Source organism: Mobula birostris, chromosome 13, assembly GCF_030028105.1.
Source record: "Mobula birostris isolate sMobBir1 chromosome 13, sMobBir1.hap1, whole genome shotgun sequence".
Classification (NCBI taxonomy): Eukaryota; Metazoa; Chordata; class Chondrichthyes; order Myliobatiformes; family Myliobatidae; genus Mobula; species Mobula birostris.
Window position 1 is genome coordinate 109815404 of NC_092382.1, and position 25002 is coordinate 109840405.

At 46.5% G+C, this 25002-nt stretch overlaps 1 protein-coding gene across 5 annotated transcripts in view; it reads right to left on the reverse strand.

Moving 5' to 3' along the window:
* Positions 1-24675, reverse strand: part of LOC140207336 (uncharacterized) — a 69563-nt gene extending 44888 nt beyond the window's left edge. For 2 of the 5 annotated variants that reach the window (XM_072275868.1, XM_072275864.1), the window contains exons 1-2: positions 5499-5605; positions 456-627 (exon numbers count right to left, since the gene is read on the reverse strand). In XM_072275868.1, coding sequence (XP_072131969.1) covers positions 456-525 — 70 coding nt within the window. In that variant the 5' untranslated portion in view covers positions 526-627; positions 5499-5605. Of the gene's footprint in view, positions 1-455; positions 628-5498; positions 5606-11896; positions 12060-12913; positions 13034-24586 lie in introns of those variants that run through there. The other 3 variants (XM_072275865.1, XM_072275866.1, XM_072275867.1) reach the window with 3 other exon arrangements.
* Positions 24676-25002: the final 327 nt, after the last annotated feature.

The window sequence follows — 25002 nt, forward strand, 5'->3', positions numbered from 1 at the left end:
GGTAGAGAATGGAGGATAGAGAGTTGCAGATTGAAGATAGAGTGGGGAGAGATGAGCTCCCTCCACACCGTCCGATCACACACACCTGGGGCCAGGTATAGAGTGTAACTCCCTGTACAGTGCTGCATCACTCAATCCGTAGTCCGACACAGTGAAGCTCCCACCACACTGTCCATCGCATAGGTGCGGGGTCAGCAACAGAGTGAAGTTCCCTCCACACCGCCCCATCACACATTCAAGGAGACCAGCGCGGAGTCAATAATCCAAAACAGTCTTCAGGTGTCAGACACATATTGAAGCTCCTTCCACACCGTCCCATCACAACTGCCAGGGTCAGACACAGACTGAATCTCCCTCCATATTGTCCCAGCACACAGTCTCGTGGTCACACACAGAGAGTGCCACCCTCCACTCCGCCCCCCACCCCGCGCCACCTTTTTTTGTGCACCACTCACCTCGGGATGCCTTTCTCAGGATGCCTGAGTTCGTTTTTGCGAAGTTCATGTAAGTCTCGCTCTCGTCCATCCTGTCGAGGATTCTCAGCGTCTCTGAGCTCAGGAAAGGGAGGCAACCGTTGTCGGGGAGACAGAGAAGTCAGACCGACACCATCAAACAGCAGATGTGCAGCTGAGAGAGAGAGAAGGCAAGGGAGGTGAGGGGGTTGTTGCGGATGGAGTGGGATTGATGCTGTGCGAAACGGAGTTCGAGAGGGATATGAGCGCCTGGAGGAAGAGCAGTGAGAGTGGGGAGAAAGTGCTGGAGAGAGATAGTTGGAGGTCGCAGGTCGCTGGAGAGTGGGATCTGGCTCCTCCTAATCCAGCGGACTGTAATGTAGCCCCATGAACATAGTCATATTCTTGTTATTCCTCATTTTCACTAATAATGCCTCACTTCGACGAGTTCTCTTATCTATACTGACTGTGAGCTGCCGTGACATTTTCTCTTGCTAGTAATGTCGCTCTTCCTCCTTTAAATCCTTCCACTTTCTGACGATAAAAATACGGAACCCCGAAATATTATGCCGACCAGCTTTCTTCACTTGCAATCAAGTCTCAATAATAGCCACATTATCACAATTCAATGTATTGATTCGTGCCCTGAGCTCACCTGCCATTCTTTAAATCTTTCTGCATTGAAATGTACCCAGCGCAGGGGCACCAGTCCATCCTGCTTAACCTTTTGATTACTGCCTTCGTCTGAGGACTTTACAACATCTGTCTCCACACCGACTCTGCTATCTGCACTAGAACTCTGAATCCCTCCCCCTGTAACTCAAGTTTAACAACTCTCCCCAAAGCCCTCCAAACTTTCCCCAAAATACTGACAAATCTTCCCACTCAGACATTAGCAGCCCTCCAGTTTAGCTGTAAGAGTTCCATCTCTTCTGTACAGAACCCACCTTCCTTGACAAAGAAACAATGACACAAGGGGAAGATGAAAAATTTACAGCACTGCTCGGACATGTCAGATTAGAGGGATTGTCTACCGAGGCCATATGGGTGGAGGCAATAAACAGGAAAGGTATGATCACATTAATGGGGTTACATTATAGACCACCCAGTAGTCAGCGAGAATTGGAGGAGAAAATCTGCAGAGAGATAGCAGACAACTGCAGGAAACAGAAAGCTGTGATAGTAGGGTATTTTAATGTTCCACATATTGATTTGACTCCCATACGGCTAAAGGTCTAGACGGGTTAGAGTTTGTAAAATGTGTTCAGGAAAGTTCTCTAAACCAATATGTAGAGATACCAACTAGAGAGGACGCAATATTAGATTTCCTAATAGGAAACGAGTTAGGACAGGTGACGGAAGTGTATTTAGGGGAACACTTTGGTTCCAGTGATCGTAGCATCTTTAGTTTCAGCTTGATCATGGATAAAGATAGATCTGGACTTTGGATTGAGGTTCTAAACTGGAAAAAAAAAAAAAAAAACAAATGTGAAGAAATGAGAAAGGATCTAAGAAGCGTGGATTGGGACCGGTTGTTCTCTGGCAAGGATGTGATTGGTAAGTGAGAAGCCTTGAAAGGAGAAGTTTTGAGAGTGCGGAGTTTGTGGGTTCCTGTCAGGATTAAAGGCAAAGTGAGAAAGAGTAAGGAAGCCTGGCTGCCGAGGGATACTGGAAGTCTGATAAGGAAGAAGAGAGAGATGTGCAACATGCAGAGGAAACAGGGAGCAAATAAGATGCTTGAGGAGTTAAAAAAAGTGCAAAAAAAAAACTTAAGAAAGAAATCAGGAGGGCTACAAGAAGACATGAGGTTGTTTTGGCAGTCAAGGTGAAGGTTAGTCCAAAGAGCTTCTACAGGTATATTAAGAGGAAGAGGACCGTAAGGGATAAAATTTGTCCTCTTAAAGATCAGAGTGGTCGGCTATGTATGAAACCAAAAGAAATGGGGGAGACCTTAAATGTTTTTTTTTTTTTTTTTGCATCTGTATTTACTAAGGAAACTGGCATGGAGTCAATGGAAATAAGGGAAACAAGTAGTGAGGTCATGGAACCTATACAGATTGAAGAGGAGGAGGTAAATCAGAGTAGATAAATCCCCAGGACCTGACAGGGTATTCCCCCAGACCTTGAAGGAGACTAGTGTTGAAATTGCAGCGGCCCTGGCAGAAATATTTAAAATGTCGGTGTCTACGGGTGAGGTGCCGGAAGATTGGAGAGATGTACAACATTCAGAGGAAACAGGGAGCAAACAGCGTGCTTGATGAACAGAAAAAGTGCAACAAAAACTTCAGAAAGAAATCAGGAGGTCTAAGCGAAGACATTTGGTTGCTTTGGCAGTCAAGGTGGAGGATTAATCCAAAGAGCTTCTACAGGTATATGAAGAGCAGAAGGATAGGGAGGGATACAATTGGTCCTCTTGAAGATCAGAGTGATCGGCTATGTATGGAAACTGAATAAGTGGGGGAGACCTTAAATAGGTTTCTGCGTCTGTGTTTATGAAGGAAATTGATAGAGAGTCAATAGAAATAAGGCAAACAAGTAGTGAGGTCATGGAATCTATACAAAATGAAGATCAGGAGCTGCTTGCTATCTTGAGACAAATTAGAGTGGATAAATCCATAGGACCTGACAGGGTATAGCCTCGAAGGAGACTTTGTTGCAGTTGTAGGGGACCTGGCAGGTATATTCAAAATGTCTCTATCCACGGGTGAAGTGCCAGAGGATTGGAAAATAGCTCATGTCGTTCCCTTGTTCAAAAAAGGCAAAAAAAAAGTAATTCGGGAAATAACAGACCAGTAAATTTGACATAGCTAGAAGGTAAATTATTGGAAGGAGTACTAAGAGATAGGATCTACAAGTATTTGTATAGACAGGGACTTATTATGGAGAGTCAACATGGCTTAGTACGTGGTAGGTCGTGTTTAACAAATCTGTTAGAGCTTTTCGAGGAGGTTACCAGGAAAGTGGGTGTAGGGAAGGCAGTGAATGTTGTCTATATGGACAACAGTAAGGCCTTTGACAAGGTCCCGCATGGGAGATTAGTTGGGAATATTCAGTCGCTTGTTATACAGGGAGAGGTGGTAAATTGGATTCGACATTGGGTGAATGAAAGAGGCAGATAGTGGTAGTAGAGGATTGTTTCTCAGTATGGAGGCCTGTGAGTAGTGGTGTGCCACAGGGATCAGTGCTGGGTCCATTGTTATTTGTCATCTGTATCAACGATCTGGATGATAATTGCTAAATTGGATCAACGAATTTGCTGATGATACAAAGACTGGAGGAGTAGTGGACAGTGTGGAAGGTTTTCAAAGCTAGCAGAGGGATTTGGACCAGCTGTAAAAAATGTGCTTCAAACGTCAGATGGAGTTTAATACATACAAGTGTGAGGTATTGCACTTTGGAAGGACAAACCAAGGTAGAACATACAAGGTAAGCGGTAGGGCACTGAGGTGTGCAGTATAACATAGGGGTCTGGGAATACAGAGACAAAATTCCCTCAAAGTGGCGTCACAGGTAGATACGGTCATAAGGAGTGTTTTTGGTACATTGGTTTTTATAAATCAAAGTATTGAGTATAAGAGTTGGAATGTTATAGTGAGGTTGTATAAGATATTGGTGAGGCCGATTTTGGCGTATTGTGTGCAGTTTTGGTCACCTATTTACAGGAAGAATATTAGTAAGGTTAAAAGAGTGCAAATATGGTTTACAAGGATGTTGACAAGAGAAAAAAGAGTTACAGAGAAAGGTTGAATAGGTTCGGACTTTATTCCCTGGAGCGTAGAAGAATGAAGGGAGATTTGACAGAGCTGTATAAAATTATGATGGGTATAGATAGAGTGAATGCAAGCAGGCTTTTTCCACTGAAGCTAGGGGAGAGAGAAACCAGAGGTCAAGGGTTAAGGGTGAATGGACAAACGTTTAAAGGGAACATTATGGAGACGGTTCTACAGACAGAGAGTGGCGGGAGTGTGAAATGAACTGCCAGATAAAGTGGTAAACGCGGTCGCACTTTTAATATTTACGAAACACTTGGACAGGTACATGGCTGAGAGGTTTATGGAGGGATATGGTCCAGGTGCAGGTCAGTGGGACTATGCAGAAGAATGTTTCGGCACAGGCAAGAGGGGCCAAAAGGCCTGTTTCTTTGCTGTAAACTTTCAATGATTTTCAATAGTTTTCTCATGATTCCAAGTTCTGAAGCCCTCCCACTTACACCAACTCTTGAACCACGTGTTAAGCTGCATGACTTTCCTTTGTCTGGCCTCACTGGGACTGGTAGTGGTCCTGTCATTTAATTAAATTAAATTCAATAGCTATATTTAACAGCTTTAAATTCAATATATTTAATTTAATTGCTAAATCCGTGACCTCACTTTGCAGGACCACCTCCCTATACATATCGATTTCATTGGTAACTATGTAGACCAGGAGCTCCGGCTGCGCACTCACACAGTTAAGAATCATAGAGAAGGAATGGTGAGCTGAGAGAAGCGGAAGGAAGGGGAGGAGAGTGGAGGCCACAGAAAGGGTGTTCAGATTGCAGCCTTTTGAGCAGAACGTGTGAGTTACCATTTTTGCACCCTATCTCTGACTGGAGTCTGCATAAAGGCCGAAATTCTCCGACTTATCTCTATGACTCAACATAGAGACAGAACGAGGCTATCTCCATGCAATCCCATCACACTCTCCTGGAATAATATACTGAGTGACGCTCCCTCCACACCGTCCCATCACACATTCCCGGGGTCAGACTCGGAGTGAATCACCTTCCACACCGTCCCATCACACACTCCCGGGGTCAGACACAGCGCGAATCTCCCTCCACACCGTCCCAACATACACTCTGGGGGTGAAACACAGAGTGAATCTCCCTTCACACCGCCCCCATCTCACAGTCTCGGGGACAGACTCGGACAGAAACTCATTCTACACCGACCCACCGCACCTCTGGAGTCAGACAAGCGAATTAACCCCCGCACCATGGCAGCACACTCTACTGGAGTCAGAAACTGCGCGAAGCTCCCTCCCTGCCCCAGTCTCCCAACTCACCAATACCCAGAACGTTGGCCTTCTAGTAGTCCCGAATTGTGTGTGTCTCTCGGAGATGGCGTGTATGTGACCGGCTGGTGCGCTGAGGGAAGAGGAAGGAAGGGGAGGGGACAGGAGGCCAGTGAAAGGGTGATGAGACTGCAGCCGCTGGTGGTGGAAACACACAACCGGTTTGTGCATGTCGAGCTGTGGAGAGGCTCAGAACCTGGTAACTGATATCCGTTATAAGGGCGGGGGGGGGGAGTGTAGCACAACGCGTAATTTCTCCCACATAGTCACCACAATTGCCTGTGAACACAGAGGGAGCCGTGTGGGGACGGGGGAGCGACGGGGATTGTCAGGGCTTTTCAGGATGGAGCGTGTCACGGAGAATGGGTGGACCGTTAGTGGATGATGGAGACGGCGAGGTGAGGGAGTGGGTACCGGAGACGGGGTAGCTCGCAAGGGAGGGAGGGGTGACGGAGATTCGCCAGATTCCCTGATCTGCCTAGGACCCTGCTCGTCCCACACGTAAAGTCCAAACCGCTCTCTGTTTTTTTGTTCCTCCACAGAGCAGGGAGCGTAAGTCACTAAGAGAGTGGATCTCCCTCCACAACGTCCCATCACACACTCCCTGGGTCAAACATAGAGTGAAGCTCCCTCCACACTGTCCCATCACACACTCCAGGGACCAGACACAGAATGAAGCTTCCTCCGCACTGCCTCATCACACACCCTCGGGGTTTGACACAGAGAAAATCCCCCTCCTTACTATTGCATCACACCACACCCTCCTCCATGGCCAGACGTAGAGAGAAGCTCCTTCCACACTCTCCTATTACACGCCTTCGTGGACGAACTTAGATTTAAACTCTCTCGTTCCTTCTTTCTGTTCTTCTCCACTCGGAAAAGAGACGGTGTGTCCGTCTAAGCTAAATTCTTAGTCATGTAAGTCTCGCTGCCGTCCATCCTGTTGAGGATTATCTGCCTCTCGGAGCTCCAAAGGGGAAGGGTTCTTTGTCTGAGTAAGTCCGTGTTGACATGGCAGTCAGACCGACACCAAAAAACAGCAGATGAACAGGCTGATGAAGAGAGAAACCAAGAGCTGGGGGTGGGTGTAATTCTGGGCTTAGAGACAGAAACATAGAAACCTACAGCTCAAAAGAGGCCCTCGACCCTCAGAGGTGTGCCGAACATGTCACTACCTTTGAAATAACAAGGGTGACCCATTTCCTGCATATCCTTTATTTTCCTAAGCTCCATGTACCTATCCAAAAGTCTCTTATAAGATCCTATCGTGTCCGCCTCTACTACCGTTGCCGGCAGCCCATTCCAAGGACTCGTCACTCTCTGAGTAAAAAAAAAAACAATCCCTGACATCTCCTGTGTAGCTACTCCCCAACACCTTAAACCTGTGTCCTCTTGTGGTAAACATTTCAGCCCTGGGAAAAAGCCATTGACCATCCACACGATCACTGCAACTCAGCTTCTTATACACTTCTATCAGAACACCTCTCATCCTCCGACGCTCCAGGGAGAAAAGGCCGAGTTCACTCAATCTGTTTTCATGAGGCATGCTCCTCAATCCAGGCAACATCCTTGTAAATCTCCTCTGCACCCTTCCGATTGTTTCCACATCATACCTGCAGTGAGGCGACCCAAACAGAGCACATTACTCCACTTGGGGTCTGAGCTGGGTTCTATAAGGTCCCACACAGGAGGTTAGTGTGCAAACTTAAAGCACACGGTATTGGGAGTAAGGTATGGATGTGGATAGAGAATTGGTTTGCAGACAGGAAGCAAAAAGTGGGAATAAACGGGACTTTAACAGAATGGCAGGCAGTGACTAGTGGGGTACCGCAAGGCTCAGTGCTGGGACCCCAGTTGTTTCCAATATATATTAATGACTTGGATGAGGGAATTAAATGCAGCATTTCCAAGTTTGCGGATGACACGAAGCTGGGTGGCAGTGTTAACTGTGAGGAGGATGCTAAGAGGATGCAGGGTGACTTGGAGAGGTTAGGTGAGTGGGCAAATTCATTGCAGATGCAATTTAATGTGGACAAATGTGAAGTTATCCACTTTGGTGGCAAAACCAGGAAAATAGATTATTATCTGAATGGTGGCCGATTAGGAAAAGTGGAGGAGCAACGAGACCTGGGTGTCATTATACACCAGTCATTGAAAGTGGGCATGCAGGTACAGCAGGCGGTGAAAAAGGCGAATGGTATGCTGGCATTTATAACGAGAGGATTCGAGTACAGGAGCAGGGAGGTACTACTGAAGTTGTACAAGGCCTTGGTGAGACCACACCCGGAGTGTTGTGTGCACTTTTGGTCCCCTAATCTGAGGAAAGACATCCTTGCCATAGAGGGAGTACAGAGAAGGTTTACCAAATTGATTCCTGGGATGGCAGGACTTTCATATGATGAAAGACTGGATGAACTAGGCTTATACTCGTTGGAATTTAGAAGATTGAGGAGGGATCTGATTGAAACGTATAAAATCCGAAAGGGATTGGACAGGCTAGATGCAGGAAGATTTTTCCCGATGTTGGGGAAGTCCAGTACGAGGGGTCACAGTTTGAGGATAAAGGGGAAGCCTTTTAGAACCGAGATGAGGAAAAACTTCTTCACACAGAGAGTGGTGAATCTGTGGAATTCTCTGCCACAGGAAACAGTTGAGGCCAGTTCATTGGCTATATTTAAGAGGGAGTTAGATATGGCCCTTGTGGCTAAAGGGATCAGGGGGTATGGAGGGAGGGCTGGTGCAGGATTCTGAGTTGGATGATCAGCCATGATCATACTGAATGGCATTGCAGGCTCGAAGGGCCGAATGGCCTACTCCTGCACCTATTTTCTATGTTTCTATGTTATATCGCTGCAATATAACCGTTCGGCATCAAAATTCAATTCTACGATTAATGAAGGTCAATAAACCATATACCTACTTAACGACAGAGTCAACCTGCGTAGCTGTTTTAAGTGTCATATGGACCGTCTCCAGGATCCATCTGATATTCCACACTGCCGTGTATAACCATTAACGGTATTACATGGTGGAGGATTACAAGTACCTCCGGATACGAATTGATAATAAACTGGACTGGTCTCAGAAACTGAGGAGGCCTACAAGAAGGGTCAGAGCCGTCTCTATTTCCTGAGGAGACTTTGGTCCTTTTTATCTGCCGGACGATGCTGAGGATGTTCTACGAGCCTGTGGTGGCCAGTGTTATCATGTTTGCTGTTGTGTGCTGGGGCAACAGGCTGAGGGTAGCAGACACCAACAGAATCAGCAAACTTATTCGTAAGGTCAGTGATGTTGTGGGGATGGAACTGGGCTCTCTCTCGGTGGTCTCTGAGACGAGGATGTTGTCTAATTTGCATGCCATCTTGGTCAATGCCTCCCATCCACTACATAATGTACTGGGTGGGCAAAGGAGTACATTCAGCCAGAGACTCATTCCACCGAGATGCAGCACAGAGCGTCATAGGAAGTCATTCCTGCCTGTGGCCATCAAACTTTACAACTCCTCCCTTGGAGGGTCAGACAGCCTGAGCCGATGGGCTGGTCCTGGACTTATTTCCATCTGGCATAATTTGCATATTACTATTTAACTATTTATTACTATTGTCTATTACTATTCTCTTACTATTTATTATTTCTATGACTATTACTATTTACTATTTACTAATAGTAATATTACTACTACTATTTCTATTACTATTTATTATTTATGGTGCAACTGCAACGAAAACCATTTTCACCCGTGATCAGTAAAGTATGACTATGACTATGACTATGGCCATGGCTATATTCTACCATCATATTTGATCTACCAAAATGAACCACTTATCTATATAACCATATAACAATTAATGCTCGGGAACAGGCCATCTCGGCTCTCCTAGCCCGTGCCGAACCTAGTCCCACCGTCCTGAACCCAGTCCAAAACCCTCCATTTTATTGCCGCTCCATATAGCTATATGATTTAACTTTAAATGACAACAGCGAACCTGTCCCAACCACTTCAGCTGGAAACTCGTTCCACCCAGCTACCCCTCCCTGAGTAAAGATGTTCCCTCTCATACTACCCCTAAACTATTGACCTACAACTCTCAACTCATGTCCTCTTATTTGAATCCCCCCACCTCCAAATGCAACAAAGCACATCCTTGTCAACTCTATGTATCCCCCTCCTAATTTTAAATGCGTCTATCAAGTCACCCCTCAACATTCTGCTCTCCAAAGAATAAAGACCGAACTCGTTTAACCTTTCTCTGCAACTTAGGTGCTGAAACCATAAAACCGAGATGAAACCCAGGTAATATTCGAGCAAATCTTCCCTGTACTATCTCTATTTTGTTGATATCTTTCCTATTATTCTGTGACCAGAACTGTATACAATACTGCAAATTTGCCCTTACCAATGCCTTGTAAAATTTCAACATTGCGTCCGAACTCCAATACTCAATGCACGGATTTATAAAGGCCAGCATCCCAAAAGCTGTCTTCAGCACACAATACACAAGAGATTCCACTTCGGGGAACTATGCACAATTATTCCGAGATCCCTTTGTTCTACTGCATTCTTCAATGCCTTACCATTTACCACGTATGTCCTATTTGGATTAGTCCTACCAAAATATATCTCCTCACATTTGTCAGCATTAAACTCCATCTGCCATTTTTCAGCCCTCTTTTCTAACTGGCCTAAATCTATCTCTATGCTTTGAAAACCTACTTCATTATCCACAAACAACAGGAATTCTGCAGATGCTGGAAATTCAAGCAACACACATCAAAGTTACTGGTGAACGCAGCAGGCCAGGCAGCATCTGTAGGAAAAGGTGCAGTCGACTATTCAGGCCGAGACCCTTCGTCAGGACTAACTGAAGGAAGAGTGAGTAAGGGATTTGAAAGTTGGAGGGGGGGGGAGATCCAAAATGATAGGAGAAGACAGGAGGGGGAGGGATGGAACCAAGAGCTGGACAGGTGATAGGCAAAAGGGATATGAGAGGATCATGGGACAGGAGTTCCGGGAAGAAAGACAAGGGGGGGTGAAACTCAGAGGATGGGCAAGAGGTATATTCAGAGGGACAGAGGGAGTTCATTATCCACAACTCCACCTACCTTAGCATTCTCTGCATATTTACGAATCCAATTTACCACTCCATCTTAACATAAAATAGTCAGAGGAACAGAGGGAGAAACAAAGGAGAGAGAGAGAGAGAAAGAATGTGTGTATATAAATTAATTAACGGATGGGGTACGAGGGTGAGTTGGGGCATTAGAGGAAGTCTGAGAAGTCAATGTTCATACCGTCGGGTTGGAGGCCACCCAGACGGAATATAAGGTGTTGTTTCTCCAACCTGAGTGTGGCTTCACCTTTACAGTAGAGAAGGCTGAGAATAGACATATCAGAATCGGAATGGGTTGTGGAATTAAAATGTGTGGCCACTGGGATACAGATCACATCATTGAAATAGACCAAGGTAAATCAATCACAGAATGCAGAAAAAAGTGCCACAGTTACAGAGAAATTGCAGTGCCGGCAGACAACAGGGGCAAGGTCCGGGTAGAGGTAGATTGTGAGGTCAATAGTGCATCTTATCACAGTAGGTGACCGTTCAATATTCTGATAACAGTGGGATAGAAGCTGTTCTTGAGCCTAGTGAGACCTGCATTCTCATGTTCCCTCCGATGGGAGGGTGCAGAAGAGAGAATTTCCGGTGTAGCTGGAGGTGGTTCTCTGATGCTGCTAGCTGCTTTACCGAGGCAGGAAGCGTAGACAGAATTCATGAAGGGGAAGCTGGTTTCAGAGCTGTGCTCAGCTCTGTCCACAACGGTCTGCAGAATCTTGCGGTCACGGGCAGAACAGTTTCTATTTTTTGAGTGAGGAACCAGGGCAGCCCACTAGAGCAGTGCAGTCGAAGTGAGGTATTGGAAAAATCAATTAGGCATTTAATGCTTCCAGTTGGTAGCCTACTCTGTGTAATGGTGAGGGTTGCAGGGAATTTGATGTGTTCAGATTGGAAGATAAAATTTACGCTGGTTTTAACAAGTTCATAGTGAAGACCCAGATGGCAGATTGAAGATTGATGAAAGGGAGGTGGAGAACGAAGAAGAAGGATCGAAGCGGTGATATGGGAGGGGAGAGGAAGATAGGGAGAGTAGAAAACAGAAGAGGAAGAATGTAACTCGATGGCGTGAGACCCATGGAGTCTTGTCAAGATGATTTGACAGGTATTAGATTTACCGTACATGGAATTTAACAAAGATTTAAGCGGCTTGAACAAGGCTATCAAGAAGGGCTCAGATGATAGACTGGTCTGGGGATGATGTGGCATCCAAGGAGATCTGTCTGACCAGTTTGATTGTGGATGACCGATCAAGACGGGGTGATAAATGTAACTTACACAGCTCTGGAAGATGGTGTGCGACGCTGGGAAGGATGGTTGATTGGAGAGACAATTGACTCGGCGGTAGGAGGAAATGTTTAATGTTATCGTTCGTTTCTCAGACTGGAAGCCCGTCACTAGCGATGTTCACCAAGGTGGCGGGACCAGTATTCTTTGTCAACTATATGGAATAATTGTAGCAGATTATACAAGATGCTGTTGGTGAGCTTGCAGAGGACACTAACGTCGGTGGTAAATAGAGAAGACAGTTTTCTCTTAAAGTGGGATCTCGATTAGCTGGTGAAGTGGCCGAGCAGGAGCAATTGCAATTCAGTTCGGATAAATGCGAGCTATCGTAGTTCAGGCAGACAAACAACAGGGTAGGGCATTTACGTTGAATGGAGGAACCCCGGGAAGTGTTATAGAACAGATGGACACGGGGCTACAGGTACACGGTTCCCAAAATATGAAGACATTTGTTATCAGCACGGTGGAGAAGGCGCCTGAAGCGCCGGACTTTATCAGTCCGGACACTGAGTACGGGAGTCGAGAGGTGACGTTGCAGTTGTACAAGACGTTGGTGAGGCCGCTCTTGGAGTACAGTGCGCAGTCCAGGTCGCCCTGCTCGAGATAGCATACCACTGAGTTGGGAAGAGTGATGGGACATTTACTGGAATACTGCAGGGACCCGAGGGATGAGTTATGGAGATGAGTCAAACAGGTTGGGAATTTACAATTTGGAGCTCAGGGGTGACCTTACAGAGGAGTATAAATCCAAGAGGGGCACAGATAGGGTAAATGCGCAGAGTCAATTTAATTACGCTTGGAGAATCGAGTATCAAAACGCACAGGGTTTGGTGACAGCAGAAAGAGATTTAATTGTGGACCTCAGTGACATTTTTTTTTTACCCAGATGGTTGTCCGTCTATGGAACGAGCTGCCAGAGGAAGCAGCGATGCAGATGTATTGGAATTGAAAACTTGTACGTACAGCACGTGACCCCTTCGGAATGACGTCATTAACGTGAACTCTAACCTGCTTGTGCAGTCGCTGATAGTTCGGCGGTTCCCGAGGCAATGGGCGGATCTTCAAAATCACTGATGAGAAGTCCCTCTTTCCGACCGTTCAGCACTGAGTGGGCTGATGTTAGACCGGCTGGGAGTGAAAGAGAGAGAATGAGGGAGAGAGAGGAACGGAAGGGGGCGAGCCGAAAGACTGAGGATGGAGAGGAGAATTGATAGTAGGCAGAGAGGGGGGTAAGATATGGGGAGAGAGCGCGCTCTTAAGTGGGGGAAAAAGTGATGAAGAGGGGCAAGTGCGGGGAGAAAGACGTGGAGACACAGGGTGTAATGTATAGTGGGAGGGGTGGGAGAAGGAAGGTGAGATATTACGGCGGTGGGCGGGAAAATAGGATAGAATGGGGGGTAGAGAACCGGTAAAGGAGCAAGAGAGTGGCGAAAGGAAAGAAGGGAGCGAGGTTATGAATGAGGATGGACTGGGGAAATGTGAGAGGGATAGGAAAATATTGAGGGAAATAGGAGTAGAGTGACGGCAGAGACTGGGGAAAGAGAGAGGATTAGGATTATAGTATTTCTATTAAGCTTTCTTAACCACCCTATCCACCTGTGAGACACCTTTCAGGGATCTGTGGACATGTACCCCCAGATCCCTCTGCTCCTCCACACTTCCAAGTATCCTGCCATTTACTTTGTGCCCTGCCTTGGAGTTTGTCCTTCCAAAGTGTACCACCTCACACTTCTCCGGGTTGAACTTCATCTGCCATTTCTCAGCCCACTTCTGCATCCTATCAATGTGTCTCTGCAATCTGCGACAATCCTCTACACTCTCCACAACACCACTGACCTTTTGTGCCGTCTGCAAACTTGCCAACCCTCCCTTCTACCCACACATCCAGGTCGATAATAACAATCACGAAAAGCAGACGTCCAGGATCCAATCCTTGTGGGACACCACGACACACAACCCTCCAAACCGAATGTGCCCCCTCCACCACGACACTCTGCGTCCTGCAGGCAAGCCAACTGTGAATCCACCTTGCCAAACGTCCCTGACTTTCAGAATAATCCTACTGTGTGGAACATTGTCAAATGCCTTACTATGGTGGTCGTTACAGAGACTTGGAAGCTCAACGTCAGGAATGGTTAGTTATAGAGCAGTACTTTCGATGCTTCAGAAGTCACAGGGAGGGAGGCAAAACAGGAGGGGCGTGGCACTGCTGATCAGAGATAGCGCCACAGCTGCAGAAGGAGAGGCTGTACTTCATCTAGTATTGGAAAATGCACCTGGTCGGGTGCCAGGTGTCTCAGTGGGTGAGGTTAAGACCAATCATAGGATAAGACCAAGAATAGGACCAATCAAGTGTGACAATGGAAAAGTGTGTATGGAGCCGGAGGATACAGTGAGGTACTTAATGGATACTTGGCATTGCAGGGATGACTTTCAGCGGACCGAAAAGATTGGGCATATGGGTATATCGAAAGAGGATGTCCCGTAGTTTAGGAAATGATTTGGAGAGGCATAATATGATTCGGAATAGGCATAACGGCTTTGTCAAAGGCAGGTCGCGCCTTACGAGCCTGATTGAATTATTTTGAGGATATGACTAAACACATTGATAAAGGTAGATCAGTGGATGTAGTGTATATGGATTTCAGCAAAGCATTTGATGAGGTATCCAATGCAAGGGTTATTGAGAAAGTAAGGAGGCATGAGAGACAAAGGGGAATTGTTTTGTAGATCCAGAACCGGCTTGCTCACAGACGGCTGAGAGTGGTTATAGACTTGATGACCCGTGCTGTGCCTATGGGATCTGTTCTGGGAGCCCTACGTTTCGTGATTTTTATAAATGACCTGGATGTGGAAGTGGAGGGATGGAATAGTAAATTTGCTGATGACATGAAGTTTGGAGGTGTTGAGGATAGTCTGGAGGGCTGTCCTGTCTCGTTCCGCAGAAGGAAATTAAGTATTGCTCTCTCTGTCTTCGGGAACTCGACGTATTGAACATCTTTCACAAACACTTCCCGTGGTTCTTTGGCAGTATGCGACTGAGTCTATACGGGGAAAGTTAATAATAACCTGTTCTCACAATCTTTTGCCTGCGATCTCCTGGCATATAGCATTATCATCGAAAAGGATAGAATCAGAGAGGTAAGGAAAGCTTTTAATCGGGTAAGGGCAAATTATGAGGCCATCAGTCTGGAAATTGCGAGTGTGAATTGGGATGTTGCTTTTTTGCAGGAAAATGTACTATGGACATGTGGTCGATGTTTAGGGATAAATTTGCAGGATGTTAGGGATAAATTTGTCCCGATGAAGAAGATAAAGAATAGTAGGGTGAAGGAACCATGGGTGACAAGTGAGGTGGAAAATTTTGTCAGGTGGAAGAAGGCAGCATACATGAGGGTTAGGAAGCAGGGATCAGGTGGGTCTATTGAGTAATATAGGGAAGCAAGAAAGGAGCTTAAGAAGGGGCTGAGAAGAGCAAGAAGGGGACATGAGAAGACGTTGGCGAGTAGGGTAAAGGAAAACCCCAAGGTATTCTTCAATTATGTGAAGGAAAAAAGGATGACAGGAGTGAAGGTAGGACCGATCAGAGATAAAGGTGGGAAGATGTGCCTGGAGGCTGTGGAAGTGAGCGAGGTCCTCAACGGATACTTATTTTCGGTATTCACCAATGAGAGGAACTTGATGATGGTGAGGACAATATGAGTGAGGTTGATGTTTTAGAGCATGTTGATATTAAGAGAGAGGAGGTGTTGGAGTTGTTAAAATACATTAGGGCGGATTAGTCCCAGGGGCCTGACGGAATATTCACCAGACTGCTCCACGAGGCGAGGGAAGAGATTGCTGAGCATCTGAGTACGATCGTTATGTCCTCGTTGTACACGGGAATGGTGACGGAGGATTAGAGGGAGGCGAATGTTTTCCCTTTATACAAAAAGGTAGTCGGGATAGTCCGGGTAATTATAGACAAGCTTGCTTTTTGTCTCTGGTGGGAAGGCTGTTGAAAAATATTCTTAGAGATAGGATATATGGGCATTTAGAGAATAATGGTCTGATCAGGCATGGTTTTGTGAAGGGCAGATCACGTCAAAAAAGCCCGAGAGAGTTATTTGAGGAGATGACCAGGCATATAGATGAGTGTAGTGCAGTGGATGTGATCTACATGGTTTTTCGTCAGTCATTTGACAATATTGTACACGGTATGCTTATTCAGAAAGTCAGAAGGCATGGGCTCCTTCAGGAAGTTTGGGCCAGGTGGGTTCACAATTGGCTTGCCTGCAGAAGGCAGAGGGTCGTACTGGAGGCAGTACATTCAGATTGGAGGGTTGTGACTAGTGGTGTCCCACAGGGATCTGTTCTAGTAGCTCTACTACTCAGAGTTTTATTCAAGAACTGGTTGTGTGGGTAGAAAGATGGGTTGGAAAGTTTGCAGACGACACAAAGGTTGGTGCTGTTGTAGATAGTGCAGATTCGAAGATTGCAGAGAGACATTGATAGGATGCATAGTGGGCTGCGAAGTGGCAGATGGAGTTCAGCCCGCAGAAGTGTGAGATGGTACACTTTGGAAGGACAAACTCCAAGACAGAGTACAAAGTAAATAGTAGGATACTTGGTAGTGTGGAGGGGCAGAGGGATCTGGGGGTACATGTCCACAGATCCCTGAAAGTTGCCTCACAGGTGGATAGGGTAGTTAAGACTGCTTATGCGGAGTTCGCTTTCATAAGTCGAGGGATAGAGTTTAAGAGTTGCGAGGTAATGATGCAGCTCTATAAAACTCCGGTTAGGCCGCACTTGGAGTACTGTGTTCAGTTTTGGTCGCCTCACTATAGGAAGGATGTGGAAGTATTGGAAACGGTACAGAGGAGATTTACTAGGATGCTGCCTGGTTTAGAATGTATGCATTATGATCAGAGATTAAGAGAGCTAGGGCTTTACTCTTTGGAGGGAAGGAGGATGAGAGGAGACACGATAGAGGTGTACAAGATAATAAGAGGAATAGATAGAGTGGATAGCCAGCACCTCTACCCCAGGGCACCACTGGTCAAAACACGAAGACATGGCTTTCTGGTAACGGCTGGGAAGTTCAAGGAGGATATTAGAGGAAGGTTTTTCCATCAGAGAGTGGTTGGTGCGTGGAATGCACTGCCTGAGTCAGTGGTGGAGGCAGATACACTCGTGAAGTTTAAGAGATTTCTAGACATGTTTATGGAGGAATTTAAGGTGGGGGGTTATATGGGATGCAGGCTTTGAGTGTTGGTATAACTATTCTATGTTCTATGTTCTATGTTCCATCTGCAGATTTTTTTCCTCCTAATCCAACGGACTGTTGGCTGGTCTATAATGTAGCCCCATGAACATGATCATACATTTCATATTCCTTATTTCCACCCATAAAGCCTCACTTACTCGAGTTCTCTTAATCGTTCTGACTGCGCACTGTGGTGACATTTTTAACTGCCCAGTAATGTTACCACTCCTCCTTTATTCTTCCGCTTTCTCGCGTCTAAAAATAGGTTTCCCAGAAATATCGTACTGTCCAACTTTCTGCTCTTACAACCAGTTCTCAATAATGGCGACAATATCATAATTCGATCTGTTGATTCATGCCCTGAGCTCACCTGCCTTTCCTTATTTTTTTCCTGGCATGGAACTATACGCAGTTTAGTGCCCCAGTCGCATAATGCTCCACCTTTTGATTCCTACCTTTGTCTGAGCCCTTTCCAACATCTGTCTCCACACCCACTCGTTATCTGCTCTGAAGCTCTGAATCACATCACACTGCAGCTCCAGTTTAACAACTCTCCACCAAACTCTCATGCACAGTCCTGGGAAGTCCTTCCGCTCAAACATAAGTACCCTCAAGATTACGTGTAAAACGTCCTCCGTCTCTTCGGTGCAGTTCCCACCTTCCTTGGAAAATACATACTCATCTCAGATTCTGTAGCCCTCCACCCAAGACCAACTCCTGACCACTTGGTAAAGTGTATGGTCTTCCTGTGTCTGAACTCAGTCGGTGGGGTAATTGTCCTGTCCTTTAATTTAATGGCTAAATCCCTGACCTCACTTTGCAGAACCACCTGACTATACTTACTGAGGTCATTGTTACCTATATGGACCAGGATCTCCGGCCGCTCACTCACTCCATTTAGAATCATAGAGAAGGAATGATGTGCTGAGAGAAGAGGAAGGAAGGGGAGGAAGGCAGGGGCCACAGAAAAGGTTCACTGATCGCAGCCTTTGGAGCAGGAAGTGTGAGTTACCGTTTTCTTGCTCCCTATGTCAGATTAGAGTCTGTTTAAACGCCGAAATCTTTTGACCTATGACTATGAGTCAGAGACTGAGGGAGGCACCCTCCATACAACCCTAAACACACTCCTGGAAACATACAATGAGTGACGTTCCCAACGCAACAATCAAACACACACTTCCGGGGACAGACTTAGAGTGAAGCTCCCTCTACACGGTCCAGTCACACACTTCCGGGTTCAGATGCAGAGTGATATTCCCTCCACACCGTCCGATCACACACTCCCGGGATCAGACGCAATGATCTTCCCTCTATAGCGTCGCATCGCACAGTTCTTGATCAAAGACTGAGTGAAGCTAAATCCATAAAGTGCCATCGTATATTCCCGGGCTCAGAAGCAGAGTGAACCTCCCTCCTCACCGTCCCATCACCCATTCCCTAGGTCAGACGCAGAGTGAAGCCCCCTCTGCACTCATTTCTGCGGTCAGACACTGAGTGAAGCTCCCTTCGCCCGGTCGAGTCACACACTCCCGTTGTAAGGCATGGAGTGGAGCGCCCTCCACACCGGACCATCCAAGAGTTTCCGAGTAAGACGACATGTGAAGCTCCCTCCATTTCGTCCCATCACTCAAACCCAGGGTCAGACGCAGAGTGATGTTTCTTCCACAATGCCGTATCGCACCCTCTCGGCCTCAGAAACAAAGCGAAGATCCCTCCACACTGTCCCATTCCAAAAACCCTCGGGTCAGACACAGAGAAAAGCTCCCTCCGCAACGTCCCATCACACACTGCCGCGTTCAGACACAGATTGAATCTCCATCCACACCGTCCCATCACACACTGCCGGGTTCAGACACAGATTGAATCTCCATCCACACCGTCCTATCACACACTTCCTTGGTCAGATACAGAATAAAGCTCCGTCCATACCATCCCATCACACACCCTCTGGGTCAGACACAGAGAAAAAGCTCCCTCCACACCGACTGTTCTCACACCTTTGGGGTCAGAGACAGAGAAAATCTCCCTCTGCACTTTGCATCACACCACTCCCTCCTCCATGATCAGACGTAGAGGCAAGCTCCTTCCACACTCTCCCGTTACACGCCCTCGTGGACAAACATAGATTTAAACACCCTCCTTCCGTCATTTCTGCCCCTTTCACCTCGGAAAGGAGACGGTGTGTCCGTCTTTGCGAACTTCACATTCACATTCATGTAAGTCTCGCTGCCGTCCATCCTGTCGAGAATTATCTGCCTCTCTGAGCTCAGAAGTGAAAGCCACCATTGTCAGAGGAAGCCCGTGTTGACCTGGGAGTCAGACCGACACCAAAAAAAAACAGCAGAAGAACAGCTGATGAAGAGAAAAAAAACAGGAGCAGGGGTTGGGTGTAATTGTGCGCTTAGAGATAGAAACATAGAAAACCTACAGCACAAAACAGGCCCTCGGCCCTCAAAGGTGTGCCGAAAATATTTTTACCTTTGAAATTTCTAGGCCGACCGACAGCCCTCTATTTTTCTAAGCTCAAAAAGTCTCTGAATAGACCATATCGAATGCGCCTCCACCACCGTTGCCGGCAGCCCATTCCAAGCACTCGTCACTCTCTGAGTAAAAAAAAAAAACTTACCCCTGACATCTCCTCTACCCACCTACTACCCGGCACTTTAAACCTGTGTCCTCTTGTGGCAATCATTTCAGCCCTGGAAAAAAAGCCATTGACTATCCACACGATCACTGCCTCTCATTACCTTATACACCTCTATCAGGACACCTCTCATTCTCCGTCGCTACAAGGAGAAAAGGCCAAGTTTACTCAACCTATTCTCAGAAGGCATGCTCCCCAAACCAGGAAACATCCTTGTAAATCTGCTCTGCACCCTTTCTATGGCTTCTACATCCTTCTTGCAGTGAGGCGACGCAAAATGAGCACAGTACTCCAGGTGGGGTCTGACAAGGGCCTTATATAGCTGCAATATTACCTCTCTGCTCCTAAATTAAATTCCATGATTAATGAAGGCCAATAAACCGTATGTCATCTTAACCGCAGAGTTAACCTGCGCCGCTGTTTTGAGTGTCCTATGGACTCGATCTCCAAGATCCCTCTGATCCTCCACCCTGCAAAGAGTCTTACCATTAAGACTATATTCTGCCATCATATTTGACCTACCTTTCTCTGTAACTTAGGTGATGAAACCCAGGTAACATTCGAGTAAATCTTCTCTGTACTCTCTCTATTTTGTTGATATCTTTCCCATAATTCAATGACCAGAACTGCACACAATTCTCGAAATTTGTCCTTACCAATGCCTTGTACAGTTTCAACGTTACATCCCATCTCCTATACTCAATGCTCTGATTTATGAAGGCCAGTATACCAAAAGCTTTCTTCACCAGTCTATCCACATGTGATTCCACAGTCAGGGAACTATGCACTATTATTCCTAGACCCTCTGTTCTACAGCATGCTTCAATGCACTACCATTTACCATGTATGTCCTATTTTGATTAGCCGCACCAAAATGTAGCACCTCATATTTATCAGCGTTAAACCCCATCTGCCATCTTTCAGTCCACTCTTCTAACTGGCCTAAATCTCTCTGCAAGCTACACTGCACTGTTCAAAATCTACTTCATTAGAACATAGGGTATAGGATAGTACAGCACAGTACAGGCCCTTCGGCCCACAATGTTGTGCCGACCCTCCAACACTGCCTCCCATATAACACCCCACCTTAAATTCCTCCATATACCTGTCTAGCAGTCTCCTGAACTTCACTAGGGTATCTGCTTCCACCACTGACTCAAGCAGTGCATTCCACGCACCAACTACTCTCTGAGTAAAAAATCTTCCTCTAATATCCCCTTTGAACTTCCCACCCCTTACCTTAAAGCCATGTCCTCTTGTATTGAGCAGTGGTGCCCTGGGGAAGAAGCGCTGACTATCCACTCTATCTATTCCTCTTGTTATCTTGTACAACTCTATCATGTCTCCGCTCATCCTCCTTCTCTCCAAAGATTAAAGCCCTAGCTCGCTTAATCTCCGATGATAATGCATATTCTCTACACCAGGCAGTATCCTGGTAAAACTACTCTGTACCCTTTCCACTACTTTCACATCCTTCCTTTAGTGAGGCGACGAGAACTGGACACAGTACTACAAGTGTGGCCTAACCAGAGTTTTACAGAGCTGCATCATTCCATCGCGACTCTTAAACTCTATCCTTCGACTTATGAAAGCTAACACCCCATAAGCTTTCTTAACGACCCTATCTACCTGTGAGGCAACATTCAGGGATCTGTGGACATGTACCCCCAGATCCCTCTGCTCCTCCACACTCCCAAGTATCCTGCCATTTACTTTGTACTCTGCCTTGGAGTTTGTCCTTCCAAAGTGTACCACCTCACACTTCTCCGGGTTGAACTCCATCTGCCACTTCTCAGCCCACTTCTGCATTGTATCAATGTCTCACTGCAATCTTCGACAATCCTCTACACTATCCACAACACCATCGAACTTTGTGTCTTCTGCAAACTTGTAAACCCAGCCTTCGGCCCACACATCTAGGTTGCTAATAAAAATCACGAGAAGTTGAGTTCCAAGCACCAATCCTTGGTGGGATACCACTAGTATCAACCCTCCACGACCTCTACAACGAGCCTTTGCTTTCTGCAGGCAAGCCATTTGTGAATCCACCTAGCTAACCTTTCCTGGATCCAAAGCCTTCTGACTTTCTGAATAAGCCTACCGTGTGGATCCTTGTCAAAAGGGTTACTATCGTGGCCATTACAGAGACTTGGAAGCTCAACGTCAAGAATGGGTACTTGGAACGAAGGGCTTTAGAAATTTCAGAAATGACAGGGAGGGAGGCAACAGAGGAGGGGGCGTGACACTGCTGATCAGGCATAGCGCCACCGCTGCAGGTGGGGAGGCTGTACTGATCTGGTATTGGGAAAGGTACTTGGTCAGGTGTCAGGTCTCTTAGTAGGTGTGGTTAAGACCAATAATAGGTTAACACCAAGAATAGGACCAATCAAGTGTGACAATGGAAAAGTGCGTCTGGAGCCGGAGTAGATAGCAGAGGTACTTAACAAATACAGTGCTTCAGTATTCTCTACAGAAAAGGATATTGACGATTGCAGGGATGGCGTACAGCGGACGGAAAAGCTAAAGCGTATGGGTATATAGAAAGAGGATGTCCTGGGGCTTTTTGGAAAAGATTTAGAGAGGCAGAATATGACTCGGAATAGTCAGCACGGCTTTGTCAAAGGCAGGTCGTGCCTTTCGAGCCTGTCTGAATTTTCTGAGGATGTGACTAATCACATTGATGAAGGTAGAGCAGTGGATGTAGTGTATATGGATTTCAGCAAAGCATTTGATAAGGTATCCAATGCAAGGCTTACTGAGAAAGTAAGGAGGCATGAGGGGGAACTTGTTTACTCTGACAGTGATAGCTGTATGGAAATATTTTCTAGCAGAAGTGGTTCAGAAAGGTTCTATAATGTCATTTAAAGTTAAATTGGATAGCTATATGGACAGGAAAGAAATGGAGGGTTATGGGCTGATTGAAGGGTTGGACTAGGTGAGAGTAAGAGTTCGGCTCGGAGTAGAAGGGCAGATAATGCACTCTTCCTGTGCTGTAATTGATATATGGTTATGTGGGAGACAAAGTGGACACTGTTTTGTGGATCCAGAACTGGTTTGCCCAGAAAGCAAACAGTGATTGTGGACGGATCATATTCTGCGTGGAGGCAGGTGACACTGGTGTGCCTCAGGGATCTGTTCTGGGACCCCTGCCCTTCGTGATTTTTACAAAAGACCAGGATGAAGAAGTGGAGGGATGGGATAGTAAATCTGCTGATGAGACGAAGTTTGGGGGTGTTGTGGATAGTCTGGAGGGCCGACCTGTTTCATTCCGCAGTAGGAAATCAAGTATCTCTCTCTCTCTCTCTCTCTCTCTCTCTCTCTCTCTCTGTCTCTCATTCTCGTTGAGACCTCTACGTATTGAACATTTTTGAAAAAAAAAACCTCTCTCCCAGTTGTTCTTTTGCAGTATCCGACTCAGGCTTTACGGGGAAAGTGAATTATCACCTGCTCTCACAATCTTTTGTTTCGTTGACAGTCGACGATCTCTCTTCAGGTTTATTCCTCCTAACCCAGCGGACTGTTGGCTGGTCTATAATGTAGCCCCTTGAACATGATCATACATTTCTTATGCCTCATTTCCACCCACAAAGCCTGACTGACACGAGTTCTCTTATCTGTTCTGACTGTGCACTGCGGTGACATTTTCTCTGCCCAGTCCTTTAGCCTTCCGGTTTCTCACGTCTAAAAATAGGGCACCCAGAAATATCGTGCTGACCTACTTTCTCCTCTTACAACCAGTTCTCAATAATGGCTACAATATCATAATTCAAAGTGTTGATTCATACGCTGAGCTCACCTGCCTTTCTTTAAATTTTCCTACAGGGAACTATACACAGCTCAGGGCACCAATCGCATGATGCTCAACCTTTTGATTCCTGCCTTTGTCTGAGGCCTTAACAATATCTGTCTCCACGCTGACTCGTTTTCTGCTCTGCAGCCCTGAGTCCCATCCCCCTGCAACTCCAGTTTAACAACTCTCCACCAAACTCTCAGGCACAGTCCTGGCAACTCCTCCCGCTCGTGTGAACTCCTCCAATTTAGGTGTAAACCGTCTGCCATCTCTTCTGTACAGATCCTACCTTCCTCGGAAAAGACACACCGATCCCAAATTCTGAAGCCCTCCCAGCTAAAGCAACTCTTGACCACTTGCTGGACTGTATGGTCTTCCTGAGTCTGATCTCAGTGGGTGGGGTAATGGTCATGTTCTTTAATTTTATGGCTAAATCCCTGACCTAACTTTGCAGAACTACCTGACATTACTCACCGAAGTCCTTTGTTCCTATATGGACCAGGATCTCCGTCTCCTCACTTATTCAATTTAGAATCATAGAGAAGGAAGGGGAGGACAGTGGAGCAGAAAGTGTGAGTTACCATTTTCTTGCCCCCTATCTCAGATTAGAGTCTGTTTAAACGCCGAAGTCCTCTGACCTATGACTATGAGTTAGAGACTGAGGGTGGCACCCTCCATACAATCCTATCACACACTCCGGGAAACATACAATGAGTGATGTTCCCGACGCAACGATCCATCACACACTCCCGGGGTCAGACTCAGAGTCAAGCTCCCTTCACACCGTCCCATTACAAACTCCCGTGTTCAGACACAGAGTGCAGCTCCCTCCACACCGAACTAAATACAGTACCTTGGCCAGACAACCATTGAAACGCAAAATATTATCCAATCACACTCCTGGTGTCAGACGTGTGAAGTACCTCCCGCACCTTCGCAGTACACTGTACTGGAGTCAGAAAAAATGTGCAGCTCCCTCCACCCCCCCGTCTCCCCACTCACCAATACCCAGCACTTCGGCGTTCCAGTACTCTCGATTTGTGTGTGTTTCTCGGAGATGGTGTGTGTGTGTGACCGGGCGGTGTGCTGCGAGAAGAGGAAGGAAGGGGAGGAGAGAGGAGGCCAGCTAAAGGGTGGTGAAACTGCAGTCACTGATGTAAGTGTTGTTCCACCGCATGACCGCCCTGTGCACGCAGAGCTTGGCGAGGCTCAGAACCTGGTGATAGATATCCGGTGGAATGGGAGAGGTGTAACACCAGACGCCACCTCTCACTCACAGTCCCCACAATTGCCTGTGACACAGAAAGGAAGACGAATGGGGTGGCGACGGAGATGGGGACAATTTTAGGGGATTGAGCAGGCTGGGGCGCAAGGAAGGTATAGCATAAGGGAGAACGGAGGTGTGTTGCGGAGGGAAT